The sequence below is a fragment of the Arvicanthis niloticus genome, chromosome 6 (genome assembly GCF_011762505.2).
Source record: "Arvicanthis niloticus isolate mArvNil1 chromosome 6, mArvNil1.pat.X, whole genome shotgun sequence".
Taxonomy (NCBI): Eukaryota; Metazoa; Chordata; class Mammalia; order Rodentia; family Muridae; genus Arvicanthis; species Arvicanthis niloticus.
The window spans coordinates 62312643-62327558 of NC_047663.1; the positions used below are offsets into that span (position 1 = coordinate 62312643).

Genomic DNA, 14916 nt, shown 5'->3' on the forward strand with positions numbered 1-14916 from the left:
ATGCTGGTCTGAGGGAAGCTGCACCAGTTACCCTTCTCCCCGCCACCCTCATCACACTGGGAGGACACAGGCGTCTTCCTGCTCCTGACCACCTGCCCTTTGCCTCCGTAGGGCTGAGGGTGAAACTGAATCCTGGACAGTGACACCAGGGCTATTTTGGAGCTAGGCTGGGCTGGGCTGACCAGAACGGGGGTGGGGCAGGGGCGGGCCCAGCCTTCTTCAGCTGACAGCGTTTGCCTGTCCTTTCGTCCCTGTCCAGTCTGAGGACCGGCTGGAGTGTGGGCTGCTGGGTGGGAACCACATCGTCCTGGGCCCCAGGAAGGAGGCAGACCCAGCAGCCCCCAACTCACCATCTGTGCCCCTTGCCTGGGTGCTGCCCCAACCCCTGGTAGACACAGGTGAGGAGGCCGAGCTGCCGTGAGGGCCATCTTTCATTGCTGGAGGTCAGATGGGCTGAAGGTCACTGTGTTCTGTAGAACTTGGGAACTTTAGGGGTTCAGTCATCCTGGGCCCCTCCCTGAGAAGAGAGTGGGCCAGATGCCAGATCTGGGCCCTTCTGTGACTCTGAGTTGAGATCTCAGAATGTGAAGGGGCAGTTTGCCCTGAGGGGTCTGGGAGGGCTATGGCTGGCACTGTGCAACTAATGCCTGGCTGGGTTACCCCTTAGTCTCCCTACTGCCTGGGGGTCTGATGTCCCTGCCCCCCAGCTCTTCCGAGATGGATGCCCGCTGACAGCTGGGGCTATTTTGGGCCTGTTGGCTCAGTGGAGGGGACAGCCAGAGGGGCACTGACACTTGACTCCAGGAAAGAATTTCCCGGGGAGTGGGGGAAGTCACAGGCCCGGGGTCTAAGGTGAGGCTGAGCTCAGGGGTTGCCCTTGGAAATTCATTCTAGAAGGGCATGGGGGCCACAGGCCTGCGCTCTTGGAGTGGTGTGGAGGAGAGAAAGGCCCAGCAAGACAGAGTTCCAGGGAGGGGGTAGTCTCTGTTAAGGACTGAATAGTGATAAGGCCATCAGGCCCCAGGCTAGCTAGACCCAGTCTGTGTGCCACCTCTCACTTGGTTCATCCAGAGAACTGGTCCACCCTGCAAGAAGCAGAATATCCACATTCTGTTAAAGTTGTGGAGGGTGTGGGTTACAGTATGGCCAGTTACATGAGCGAGTGTCGGGGCTCCTGAAAACCACCTTAGGCAGGAGAAAAGACCAAGTCACCTGCTGGGGTGAGGAGGGGGTGAGGAAGGAAGAGCTGACTTTCTAGGAGGAAGACACTCCTCTGAGAGGCTGGGGATGACCCCCAGGACCTCTCTGCTTAGGAGATGCAGCCTCCAGCCCAAACCAGGCAAGAGGAGGGGCCTCCCTGGGGATGGATTTTCTGGAAGCATCTGTCACACTGTGGTTTCCTCATCTTTAGGAAAGAGAACAGATCCCCAGTCCTGGGAGCTCTTCTCTGGCCTCAGACCTTAGGTAGGGTGGCCAAGGGGCTCTGAGGCTGTCATTCTGAACCCATTAATAGTGGCCAGTGACTTGGTGTGCAGCTGACTGGTAACATAGTTGTAGAGGGGATACAGGCCTTGAGCAGACAGTGAGACCCAGGGGCAGCATCTGTGGAGGCCTAGGGAAGCTCTGGAATCTCCAATCCAGGGCCTGTGGACCTGCTGAGGATGGGCCCAGCTCCTTTTACATATGTGTGTGTCAGGCTGTTTGCACACTCTTGTTCATGTGTCTCTGGCTGGGCCACTCCAGCCTATGCATAGGATGGTGGGTAGAGGCATAAGGTGTCCTGTCTTGCTTCTGGGGACCTACAGACTGAACGCTCAAGGCCCCTGATGTCAAGGCAGACTTTCTATGTAACAGATGCTGAAAGGCAGCTCTTGGGGCTGGACTTGGGCCCAGTTGGTGCTGCCTGACGGCCCTATCCGAACCCTAAGAGATGGGGCCTGTTTGTGGGTGGGGGACAGAGCTGCTGACTGGACAGTGAGTCAGCAAACCAGCCAGTGCTGCCCAGCCCTGGTCCGGGATCAGTCTCCTGGAAGAGGATTAGGGGATTAACTACCTGAATCACAGGACCAGAAGCCGGAGGGTCAGGGAGCACAAACCCATCAACTGGCTGGTCCCATGTCAGGCAGTCCAGGCTGAGAGACTGGAGGCTGAGGTCTCTGCACTGGGGTACCCACGTCTGTCAGAGGTGGCGGAGGTTAGCTTGTTGAGCCAGCTGCAGCACTCATTGTCCCTATATGAGACCCAGTGCAGGCAGGTAATTTCACCCACTCACTGGATCAGTGGCAGCTTGGCTGGGGCTAAGCCTTGACTGAGCAGAGGCCAGCCTTATTTGGGTGCTGATGGTTCCTGGGCGGGGGGTGCTGAGGCATGCAATCACATTCTTGCAGGGGGATCCAAATTGACAGGACCATGCTAAGGACTGAATAGTGACAAGGCCATCAGGCCCCAGGCTAGCTAGGTCCATCTGTTCCCCAGCTCTTGTAGAGAGAAGCTGGCTGTACTGGTCCCAGACTACATTGGCTACACTGCCCGTACACCCTGCTCTTACCTGGGAGCCAGGGTTTCCCCAAGGATTGGCAGTTTGTGGGCAGACAGGTGCTAGTGGGTTATCTGCAGCCCAGTGAGTAAGGACACCTCTGTTAGCATGAACCCCACTTTAGGTGACATCATTTTGGGTCGAGAGGCTGGAGTTGGGCATAGAGTGGAGGCACATCAAGATCATGGAAGATCCTAGAGTTTCAAGTCACAGAAAGGGGCCAGTCTGAACTGCTGGACTTTGGAGCCACTAGAGTGGCTTGGGAGTGGAGAAGAAAATGAGACCTGGTGAGGGGGGAACCCATGTGGAGGTGTCCATTTGGTTAAATTGGCCTCTCCTGGTAACACTGGATGAGGAGGAAGAGGGTCAAATGTGGCACAAGTGACTGGCTCAGCTCAACACCATCATGACCTTCATCTCTGCCTTTTGTAGTCCCCCAACCCTGCTGTCATCATGGACCACTCCTTCAGCGGAGCACCCCGCTTCCTGACGCGGCCAAAGGCCTTTGTGGTATCTGTTGGCAAGGATGCCACGCTGAGCTGCCAGATCGTGGGCAACCCCACGCCACATGTGAGCTGGGAGAAGGACCGGCAGCCAGTGGAGGCAGGAGCGCGATTCCGCCTGGCCCAGGACGGGGATGTGTACCGCCTCACCATCCTCGATCTGGCGCTAGGTGACAGCGGGCAGTACGTGTGTCGCGCGAGGAACGCCATAGGGGAGGCCTTCGCCGCCGTAGGCCTGCGAGTGGACTCGGAGGGCACCTGTGCTGAGCAGGCGCCCCACTTTCTGCTGCGGCCCACGTCCATTCGCGTGCGCGAGGGCGCAGACGCCACCTTCCGATGTCGCGTTGGCGGCTCACCACAACCTGCTGTGAGCTGGTCCAAAGACGGGCGGCGCCTGGGCGCACCCGATGCTCCCCATGTGCGCGTGGAAGATCACGGCGAGGCGAGCGCGCTTCGCATCCGGTCCGCCAGGCCTCGCGATGGTGGCACCTACGAAGTCCGAGCAGAGAACCCGCTGGGCTCCGCCAGCGCTGCCGCCGCTCTCGTGGTGGACTCGGACGCCGAGGTTGCGGGACCACCCGGAACCTCCACCGCCACACTCCTAGCGCATCTGCAGCAGCGGCGCGAGGCCATGCGCGCAGAGGGCATCCCCCCTTCTCCACCCGGCGCTGGCACGCGCACCTGCACGGTGACCGAAGGCAAACACGCACGCCTCAGCTGCTTTGTGACCGGCGAGCCAAAGCCCGAGACAGTGTGGAAGAAGGACGGGCAGCTGGTGACCGAGGGCCGTCGACACGTAGTGTATGAGGACGAACAAGAGAACTTTGTCCTTAAGATTCTTTTCTGCAAGCAGTCCGACCGCGGCCTTTACACCTGCACAGCATCCAACCTCGTGGGCCAGACCTATAGCTCGGTGCTTGTGGTCGTGAGAGGTGAGCAAACTTGTAACCCCCGCACATGCGCAAGGCTGCAGCTCTTTCCGGTCAAACCCCTCTCCCCGCACGCACCTCGTCCTTTCACTTGAGCACCAGCTGCGTTTCCAGGAGATAACCTGGTGCAAAGATCTGCTAAGGTCGGGTGGCTACATCCTGAGGTGGAGATCTGGGCGGATCTCCTTCCTCAAAACCCACGGGCAATGATGGCCTCTGGCCTGAACCATCATAGTCCTAGTCACTACCCCTACATCCCTCCCTGCACACCCCTACCTCACATATCGCCTGCTATTTCTTTCGTGTTAGACTTTCTTCTCTTACTCTCCACTCTGTCCCGTCAGCTCACCTATTTGACCATGTCCCTTCTTCATTTTTGGTCCCTTGGTCCGTTGAGGACATCTCTCCCTTCCCCTTCTCCCCTTCCCCCACCCGCCAACTCTGATGGTCCATGCCTATGTCCCGGGCTCCTCCCTTGCCTCCTTCGGATCTGTTAGCTTCAGGTTCCCTGCTCTCATTCCTCGCCACAAGCTCTGCTTGCTTGCCTCGTCCCTGCCCCTGCTCCTGTCGGAGCCCCGCCATTGGCCCCTCTCTCTCACTGCCCCCCTCCCACAGAGCCGGCGGTGCCCTTCAAGAAGCGGCTGCAGGACCTGGAGGTGCGAGAGAAAGAGTCTGCCACATTCCAGTGCGAGGTGGCTCAGCCAGCCACCGAGGCGGCGTGGTTCAAGGAGGAGACCCGGCTATGGGCCAGCGCCAAGTACGACATCGAGGAGGAGGGCACCGAGCGACGGCTGACCGTGCGCAATGTCTCGGCAGACGACGACGCGGTGTACATCTGCGAGACCACAGAGGGCAGCCGCACGGTGGCAGAGCTCTCTGTTCAAGGCAGGCGGGCGGGGCGGGGCGGGGCGGGGCCAGGAGTGCAAACAAGCCTGGGTGCAGAGGTGGCAGGCCTCTCACTAAAGGGGAACTGATGGCGCCAGTTGAGTATAGACAAGAAGGCAGATAAATGGGACTGAGTTGAGAGGGACAGGGCAGAGGGGATCTGGGATGTGTGGTGGGGGTGGGGTCGAGACGAGTGTGATGGTTCAGGTTGACAAGAGGGTGCCTTCCGGAATTGGAAAGATAGGTTGCGGTACTGCAGGTGAGGCAGATAGGGAAGAGGGCAGGGTGCACATGTGGTGAGTCAGTAGGTGGGGAGGTTCTAGGGCGTGGAGGTGTGTAGTGGTCTGGGGCTGGGGAGAGTTGAGCCTGAGTTAGAGGAGGCTAGGGTTAGGGTTAGAGTTAAGCCTGGTTCTGGACCGGTGAGGGACCAACCAGATGGTTGGACAGGTGTGTATGAGTGCTTGCGTGCTTGTGTGCTTGTGTGTGCGTGTGTGCTTGTGTGTATGTGTGTGTGTGTAAGAGTGAAGCAGGTGGGAGGATGGGCTCCATATATAGGAAACTGAATTGGAGGCCAAAGAGTAGGAGGTGCACAAAAGGAGTATGGGGCACCATCTTGGCAATCTTCCCACTCTAGGAAACTTGACCAGAAGGCTGCCTCGGAAGACAGTAGTGCGCACTGGAGACACAGCCGTCTTTTGGGTGGAGCTGGCTGTCCCCGAAGGCCCTGTCCAGTGGCTACGGAACCAGGAGGAGATGGTGGCAGGGGGCCGGGTCGCCATCACTGCAGAAGGCACTTGCCACACACTGACCATCTTCCAGTGCACCTTAGAGGACATGGGTGAGGTGGCCTTTGTGTCTGGTGGCTGCCGAACGACCACCCAGTTCTGTGTATCAGGTAAGGGCTGGAAGGATGGTCTTTGGATGGCCTTCCCTGCAGGGACACGGCTGCACCCTGTCCTCCCCCCATGTTGTAGGCTTCCCTTACCAGTGGCCGTCCAAGGGTGGCAGAAAATTGTTGTTGTGTGTTCTCCACACCGTGTTCCTCTCTTGACAAGGGGACTTTCCAGTTCAACTGGGTGGCAGCAGGTCTGGAGAAAGGCTTCTGAGCCCACTGATGGTGGGTGGTACCATGCCATCCACCAGAGCAGTGCTGGGGTCTGGGGGGGGGGAGACTCAAGTCCCATCGGTCATTCCATCAGGCTGGGGGAGGGGGCTCTCAGCTGATGACTTCAACCTGTTTTCCACCCAGCACCCAGGAGGCCACCCCTGTACCCTCCTGCCGACCCTGTTGTAAAGGCCAAGACAGAGAGTTCTGTGACCCTCAGCTGGTCCCCACCACCCCATGGAGACCGCCCTGTCACTATTGATGGTTATGTGGTGGAGAAGAGGAAGCTGGGTGCCTATGCCTGGAGCAGGTGTCATGAAGCAGAAAGGCTGGACACAACTGAGTTTACTGTCACCGGTGTGGCTGAGGAAGGGGACTTCCAGTTCCGAGTGTCAGCCATCAATCACTTTGGCCAGAGTCCTTACCTTGAGTTTCCAGGGACCATGCACTTGGGTGAGTGAGACCATTTAGTAACATCACAGGGGGCTGCCACCTGCCCTTGAGTTACCTGACCCCAAATCATGAGTCTGCCTCCAGGGGAGCCAGGGTGATCTAAAGGGGACTCTCTATGTGGGTTAGGAGATGTCAGAGCCTCCTAAGATGTTGGGCATCCTAAGACAGTCCCACTGAGCCTGATTCTGCTCGGCAGTCTCAGTGAGTTAGGCTTCAGCTACTACTCCATCTGTGTGGGGACAGGGAAGAGGAGGGGAAGACAAAGGCTGTGCTCTCATCTGTCCCCAACTCTTCCCTTAATGCCTCTCACTCTGCAGTGCCCATGCTGGCTGTAAAGACACCTCTGAAGGCGGTGGAGGCAGTGGAGGGTGGTGAGGTCACTTTCTCCGTGGACCTCACGGTGGCCTCTTCGGGCGAGTGGTTCCTGGATGGGGAGCCATTGAAAGCTAGCAGTGTATACGTGATCCGTTGTGACCGTACCCGGCATATGCTCACCATCAGAGAGGTGCCCGCCAGATTACATGGGGCACAGCTGAAATTTGTGGCTAACGGCATTGAAACCAGCATCCAAATGGTGGTCCGAGGTAGGCCTGAGTCCCAGAGTCCCTTTTTTTTTTCCTGCAGTGTGGTGGTGGGCAGGAGGGAAAGTCTCTAGAGAAGGTTTGTCTGGAGGTCATTTGATAAAGGGGGCAAGGCAGCTGGGTACTTGGGGCTGTTCACCCCAGGCTGGCAGTTGAGGTTGGGCGTGTGTGTGTGTGTGTGTGTGTGTGTGTGTGTGTGTGTGTATGTCTCTCTCTGTGTGTGTCTGTGTGTGTATGTCTCTCTGTGTGTATGTCTCTCTGTGTGTGGATCTAGTGTGTGTATGCCTCTGTGTCTCTGTGTGTGTATGTCTCTCTCTCTGTGTGTATGTCTCTCTGTGTGTATATGTCTCTCTGTGTGTGTGTAAGACGCTCTGGTTGGACCACATCTCTGACTGCCTTTTTTCTCATTCTCTCTTTTTTCTCTCTATCTCCTCTCTGTCTGTTTCTCTCTCACCCCCATACCACTCCCCCATGCTGGCTTTTCCCATGCTCTCTGTCTTTTCACTGGCGCCCTGCACTCACCTGTCCCTCCTCTTCCTCACTCCTTTTGCCCTGCCCTTCTCTTGCCTCCCACTAACTTGCTTTTCGTGGTTGTTCCTTTGCTTCTAACCCACCCCTTTTCCTGGGTCTCTTCCCTTTTGTCTCTTTTTCTACCCTCATATCCTCTCTCCTCTTCACTGCACATGACTCCTTTGGCCCACCTTCTTGTGTTTTTTTTTTTTTTTTTTTTTTTTTTTTTTTTTGTCCCTATTGACTTTTGTTAAACCATTCCTGACCTGTAGCTGCTCTGGGGCTGCCTAGCAGCAAGCTTCCTGCTGTGGCTGCCCGGGAGGTGCTGGCCCAGTTGCACGAGGAGGCACAGCTGCTGGCTGAGCTGGCTGACCAGGCTGCAGCTGTGACTTGGCTGAAGGATGGTCGTGAGCTGTCCCTAGGGAACAAGTATGAGATGCAGGTATCAGCTGGAAAGCGAGCATTGCTGGTGCGAGATGTGGCACAGGATGATGCTGGCCTCTATGAGTGTGTCAGTCGTGGGAGTCGCATTGCCTACCAGTTGTTGGTGCAAGGTGAGTGCAGGTGGGCAGCGGGGCTGGCATCTTGTCCTTCTGCTGCTCTGTGGTTCTGGATGTGTATTTTTTGTCCTGTAGCTCCAGGCATGCTGGGAGGGGTTCTGAGCAGTGGGGTAGCTGTTTTCTGACGTGTGTGTATATGTGTGTGTGTGTGCACATATGTGCACACATGTGTGTAGTGTGCTTTTGTGTGTGTGTGCCTCTGCATGTATGTTTTAGTGGTGGTGGGTAGTGGTAGTTCTATAGTAAGAAGGACTTCCTAGCTGTGGTGGAACCTCTCTGGTCTGGGCAAGCATCAGCATCCCGTATGGTCTAAGTCTGAGCAGCTGCATCCTTACTGTGTAGGGTTCACAGCTTCTCTTCGCAGACATAGCCGGTGGCTATGTGGATATTGTGACTTGGGGCCACCTGGACCTCAGGAGCACATGTGCAAGTGTGCTGGGCAAAGACAGCAAGATGCTTAGGTCCCTCTTGCTACTGCTTCTTGCAGTATGACATGGGGGTATGGCATTGGCTGGGGGCAGCTTTGGACACCAGGCAGGGCAAGGGTACCTCCCCCTGCTCCCTGCATGAAGATGCTGTAGACTTCCAGTGCTGGCAGAGATGCACACCACCCTTCAGGGGACTGGGTGTGCATTATTGGGTGGGTGGGGTCCAAATATATCTCCACAGATGAAAACTCTTTGCTGCCTTCCAGAGGCATGTGCTGCCATTTTCCACACAGGCTCTGAAAACTTACAAATGCATATTTTCAGTGCACCAGGATTCTTAGTAATATGCATGGCTGTAAGTTTGGCTGCATCCAAAAGCAAAAATCATGCCATGGCCATTGTCCGGTTGGTAGAGAAAGCAGGGAATGTGTTCAAGAATGGGACCTTCCTCTACTCTGCAGAAAGTATTTCTGAAGGTGGGCAGATTAGGGACTGAGAGAATATTGTCTCTGCCTGTAAGGGCTGGCCTGGTGATTCCTGGTGTCCCTTCCCTGCCAATCTGTTCTGGCCAGTGAAGAGATCACATTACCCAGGTTTAAGAAGAACCATAGCCAAGCAACAGGCCATGGAGGATTTTTGTGGCAGGAACTGGGGTTTCCCAGAGTCCAGAGTTTGTTAATCAGAATTCAGAACTAAGGAGCTTGGTAGGATACTCTGAGTAAGTGTTCTTATCTAACTCTCCAGAACCCAAAGTGGTGTTCATCAAGAAGCAGCCAGCTTACAGCGAGGTGAAGGCAGAGGCAGGGGCCAGTGCCACACTGAGCTGCGAGATGGTCCAGGCCCAGACTGAGGTGACATGGTTCAAGGATGGGAAGAAGTTGAGCTCCAGCTCGAAGGTGCGCGTGGAGGCCTCGGGCTGCTCCAGGAGGCTGGTGGTGCAGCAGGCGGGCAAGGCGGATGCTGGGGAGTACAGCTGCGAGGCTGGGGGACAGAAGGTGTCCTTCCATCTGAATGTCACAGGTCAGTCCTTTGGGACACCATGTATGTATTTATACATACATACAGAATCTCACTATGTAACTTTGGCTGGCCTTGCCTGGAACTTGTGATGTAGACCAGGCTAGTCTCAAACTTAGAGGTCTGCTTTTCTTTGCCTCCCAAATGTTAAGATTAAAGCCATGTGCTGCCATACCTGGCTTATGGGTTTTCTTTCTTTTTAAAAGGTTTTTAAGGTTAATTTTATTTATTATGTATACAGCATTCTGCCTGCATGTACACCTGAATACCAGAAGAGGGCATCAGATCCCATTACAGATGGTTGTGATCCACTATGTGGTTGCTGGGAATTGAACTCAGGATCTCTGAAGAGCAGCCAGTGCTCTTAATTGCTGAGCTATCTTTCCAGCCCTTTTTCTTTTTCTCTTTCTTTCTCTTTTCCTTCCTTTCTCCCTCTCTCTTTCTCTCTTTCTCTCCTTCCTTCCTTCCTTCCTTTTCTTCCTCTTCTTTCCTTCCTTCCTTCCTTCCTTCCTTCCTTCCTTTTCTTCCTCTTCTTTCCCTCCTCCTTCTACTCTTTCTTTCTCTTCCTCCTCTTTCTCCTCTTTCTCCCCCTCCATCTTCTTTTCATTCTCTTTCTTTCTTTCTTTCTTTCTTTCTTTTTTCTTTTCTTTTCTTTTTTTTGTGACAGAGTTTCTCTGTGTAGCCCTGGCTATCTTGGAACTCATGTTGTAGACTAGGTTGTCTTTGACCTCACAGAGCTCTGCCTGTCTCTGCTTCCTGAGTGCTGGGATTAAAGGCGTGTCTCACCATGCCCAGCTGGCTTATGAATTTCTTTTTTTTTTTTTAATTAAAAAAAGATTCTTTTTTTGAACTTTAAAGATTTATTAATTATTTTATGTATGTGAATACAATGTTGCTGCCCTCAGACACACCAGAAGAAGGCATCAGATCCCAATACAAATGATTGTGAGTCACCATGTGGTTGCTGGAAATTGAACTCAGGACCTCTAGAAGAGCAATCAGTGCTCTTAACCTCTGAGCCATCTCTCCAGCCCCAATGAATTTCTTACTCTACCTAATTTATCAACTAAACTTTTTTTAGGGGCACTTAAGGAGAAACAAATATGTAGTATTTGGTGTTTGAGGCACCTACTGCAGGCCTTGGAATGTTCTCTGGGTGGATAAGGAGAATGACTTGCCTGTGCTTAGAGACCTCTGGGCTTCTCCTGAGCATAGTGCAGAGCCTGGATGACAGTCTACTCTTCAGGTGACCCATCCAGGGTCTTTCTGGTTTTGATTTTGCTGATCTGTACAGTGCCTCTGACTTGGTGTGTTCCTATTTGTCTTCAGAACCCAAGCTGGTGTTTGCAAAGGAGCAGCAGACTCGCAGCGAGGTGAAGGCAGAGGCAGGGGCCAGTGCCACACTGAGCTGCGAGGTGGCCCAGGCCCAGACTGAGGTGACATGGTTCAAGGACGGGAAGAAGCTGAGCTCCAGCTCGAAGGTGCACGTGGAGGCCTCGGGCTGCTCCAGGAGGCTGGTGGTGCAGCAGGCAGGCAAGGCAGATGCTGGGGAGTACAGCTGCGAGGCCAGGGGACAGAAGGTGTCCTTCCATCTGGACATCACAGGTGGGTGTTACACAACTAAGCTAGCCTTGGATAGCGGTGTTGAAGGCTGGCTATGGCTAAGACAGATCCTGGTTACATTCCCTTTAGAAATTGCTTTATTATTACCTTTTAACCATGTGTATATGTGTGTGGGTGTGTGCACATGAGTGCAGGTATTCAGTGAGTCCAGAAGAGGGCACTGGATCCCCTGGAGCTGGAGTTACAGGCAGCCAAGAGTAGTAGCTTAATTTGGGTGCTGGGAACCAAACTTGGGTCCTTTGCAAGAGTATTATGTGCTCTTTATTGACAACCCTTGCTGTCCCCTCTTTTCACTTCACCCCTTAGCCTCTCTTGCTTCTTGTTCTCTCATGTATGGCTGAGCTCAAGGGATCTTGCAGGAAGGTACAGGGTTTTCTGCAGCTTAGTGCTGTTTCCATAACTGCATTAGGAAATACACTTCATGCTGTGGGCAGTGAAGCCTGAACAATCCTCCTCAGATCCCCAGGCGGGCGGGGGTTGGGGGGAGGGCTCTGCCATGATGCGGCAATGTCCTTGACAGAATTAGCTAGTTTACTGAGGAAGCAGAGAGAACAGTAAGCCAAGAGGCACTTGAGAACCCCATGCAGGCACCAGTGGAGAAACACGTTCCCTGTTGCTGTTTCTGTGGTTTGGGGCCCTTGCATTCACTTAATCTGCAACTGAGTTTAAATATTAGCCAAAGTACATGCTGGTGTATTCCCCACCTCCTCCCTTTTTTAACCCATAGAATTTTGTTCTTGACAAAATGGACAAGCCACATCTAACCATCTGTCACTGGGATCAGACCCACAGGCCATACCTACTATGAGGGAGGATAAGTGCTGTAATATATAAACAGATTCCTGAAATAAATATGAAGAAGAAACAGTACTACTAAGAATAGGGTCTTCTTGCATACCAGCCATACAGAGAAACACAGATACTGATGGCTGGAGACATCAGTGAGACAGACAGCAGAGGGTCACAGATGGCCCAGGAGCTCCGTTTAGCAGATGCCACGGCTGAAAATTACTCAGAGTAGGAAAAGGTATGGAGAGTTAGAATTTTCAGCTTAGTGAGGCATGTCCTATCAAGTTTTGGGGGAGACTCTTCGTTGCCACTGTGGGGGTGTCATGACTCACAGCCTTTCCATGGAGGACTGTAATAACCATGTCTCCCCTTGAGCCATCCCAGCAGTGGTGACAGGCTATGTGGATAAACTGGGGTTGTGTGTTGAGAGGTTTTAGGGACTTTTCCTGGACACAGTGTGTAGAGCCTGGGTGATGTCCTGCCTTCGAGCTGCCCCATACAGTCTCTGTAGGTGGCCTTCCTGATCTCTGACCCTCTACGTGTGTCCTTGTCTGTTCCCAGAGCCCAAGCTGGTGTTTGCCAAGGAGCAGCAGGCACGCAGCGAGGTGAAGGCAGAGGCAGGGGCCAGTGCCACACTGAGCTGTGAGGTGGCCCAGGCCCAGACTGAGGTGACATGGTTCAAGGACGGGAAGAAGCTGAGCTCTAGCTCGAAGGTGCGCGTGGAGGCCTCGGGCTGCTCCAGGAGGCTGGTGGTGCAGCAGGCGGGCAAGGCAGATGCTGGGGAGTACAGCTGCGAGGCTGGGGGACAGAAGGTGTCCTTCCGTCTGGACGTCGCAGGTAAGTTTTTTTTTTTTTTTTTTTTAATGTTTTGTAGTGTGCATATTAAAAATTAAGGCGAGACACTACTGCCTTGTGACTTGTTTGTTTTATGAACTTCACCTATAATCACGTCTAGAGATTGCCAAACATATTCAGGCACCTTGATTTTGTGAAATTCTTCTTATTTTTAAAAGATTTTAAACTTCTCAGCAATTTTACAAGGAAGAATCCTGACTATTTTCATTTTAAGATGAGGCACAGAGGAGCTTTGTCTTGGTTAGCTAGACCGTTGCAGAGCCACGATTTGGGTGGAAGTTAGTTTCCCCTGAAGACCTCTGCTCCACTGGTGTCTGCTGTAGCAGGTCTCTGGGTTTGTGAGTTCTGGAAATTCCTTTTTGTTTGAAAACACTGATTTTTGGCAGTTGTGTTGATTATTTTATGTCAACTTGACACAAGTCAGAGTCATTTGAGAAGAAGGACACTCAGTTGAGAAATATCTCCATAGGATTGGTGTGTAGGCAGGTCTGGGGTGCATTTTCTGAATTAGTGATTGATGTGGAGGCCTCAGCTCACTTTGTCGAGTTCTACGCCTGGGGAGTGGCCTAGGGTATTTAAGAAAGCAGGTACAAAACCTGGAAAACAGGTGTACAAATAAACCTTTTGCAACCCAGAACTGACTGTTCAGTGTGAGCTTTGACACACAAGACAGCTCAAAGAAATGTTGGTGTTCATAATGAGGCTTGTCCTGAACAGGAGGTTAGAGCTGGAGGTACCTGTGAAGGGATGGATGCCTGCTCCAGTGGCACTGGCAGATCCTGCATACAGATCAGCATTCTGGTAGTGTCAGGAATGAATATGATCTGAAATCATTCTTAAGAGAAGTGGGGGTTGAAATGATTCCTGAAGTAAATTGTTTAAAATAATTGCCAGAGAGCCTCTTGTGGAGAAATTGGAAGTGAGTATGTGTCTTTAATTTAAAGAGAGATGAAAGAAATAAAAGAACCGTGGGCTGATAGAACAACTGGATTATAGGTCTTTCTTTGTGAAAGGGTTATCTTTAGACATTTTGAACTTGTGTGACCTTGATGGACAGAGAAGGAATCACATGTAACATCCCAATAAATAATTCTGTCTAGGTCTATACAATAAAAGAAAATGAAAATCCTCTACACAAATGAAAGAAATAAACAGGCTGAGCAAGCCACGAGGAACACTTCTCCTACCTCAGGTTCCTGCCTTGAGGCTTTGTCCAACTTTCCTTCGTGACGGACTGATTGGGACTCGTAGGCTGAAACAAACCCTTTCTTCCCCACATTGTTTTTGGTCATGGTGTCTTACAGCAGTAGATGCCTTGATTAAGGCAGCAGTAATACAACAAAGACCTCATGCAGTTTGCTTGATGCTGGGGTTCAGAGCATCCTGGGTCAATGTGTATCCTGGTCTTTGGCTCTTTTATCCCATCTGTCCCTGCAAGAACTCCCGTTACAATGGCTGACACTTTCATGTTCTTGTGCCGTTATCAAGCACATGCTTCTCCCTGCTCAGCCATGTTTCTCTCGTTGCTATAGTTTGCACATTTGCTTTTGGTCTATCTTCCAATTCACTAATCTTATGTTCTAGTCCACACAACGCCAATACCACTGGAAGTAGATTTACTTTCGGTTGTTGCATTTTTAAACTTTATAATTTCTGTTTGACTTAACAGAACGTATGGATGCTAGATTAGGTGACTAAATTGCCATCATGTGTGCATTACACATACACACATAGCCACATACAAACACATATACACACACAGACACATATAAATACACATAGTCACACAGATACACACACACACACACATCTATACACAGACATACAGACATACAGACATATATATACACAGACACACAGACATACACAGACACATAGACACACACAGTCACATATACACACACATAGATACACACGGACACACATAGAGACACACACAGTCACACAGACACATAGACACACAGACATACACAGACACTCATAGACACACAAACACACACACAGACACACAGACAGACATACATAGTCACATAGACACACACACAGACATACACATAGACATACACAAACACATATAGAGACACACAGTCATACACACAGACATATAGATATACAAACACAGACACACACACAGACACACAC

General features: G+C 52.3%; 1 protein-coding gene across 1 annotated transcript in view; it reads left to right on the forward strand.

Moving 5' to 3' along the window:
• Positions 1-253: 253 nt before the first annotated feature.
• Obscn (obscurin, cytoskeletal calmodulin and titin-interacting RhoGEF) overlaps positions 254-14916 on the forward strand; it is a 135943-nt gene continuing 121280 nt past the window's right edge. Inside the window, exons 1-10 of the mRNA XM_076937701.1 lie at positions 254-398; positions 2969-3971; positions 4584-4853; positions 5488-5748; positions 6103-6411; positions 6729-6995; positions 7775-8056; positions 9235-9510; positions 10837-11112; positions 12481-12756. Of these exons, the coding sequence (XP_076793816.1) occupies positions 2990-3971; positions 4584-4853; positions 5488-5748; positions 6103-6411; positions 6729-6995; positions 7775-8056; positions 9235-9510; positions 10837-11112; positions 12481-12756 (3199 nt within the window). The 5' untranslated portion in view covers positions 254-398; positions 2969-2989. The remainder of the gene's footprint in view (positions 399-2968; positions 3972-4583; positions 4854-5487; positions 5749-6102; positions 6412-6728; positions 6996-7774; positions 8057-9234; positions 9511-10836; positions 11113-12480; positions 12757-14916) is intronic.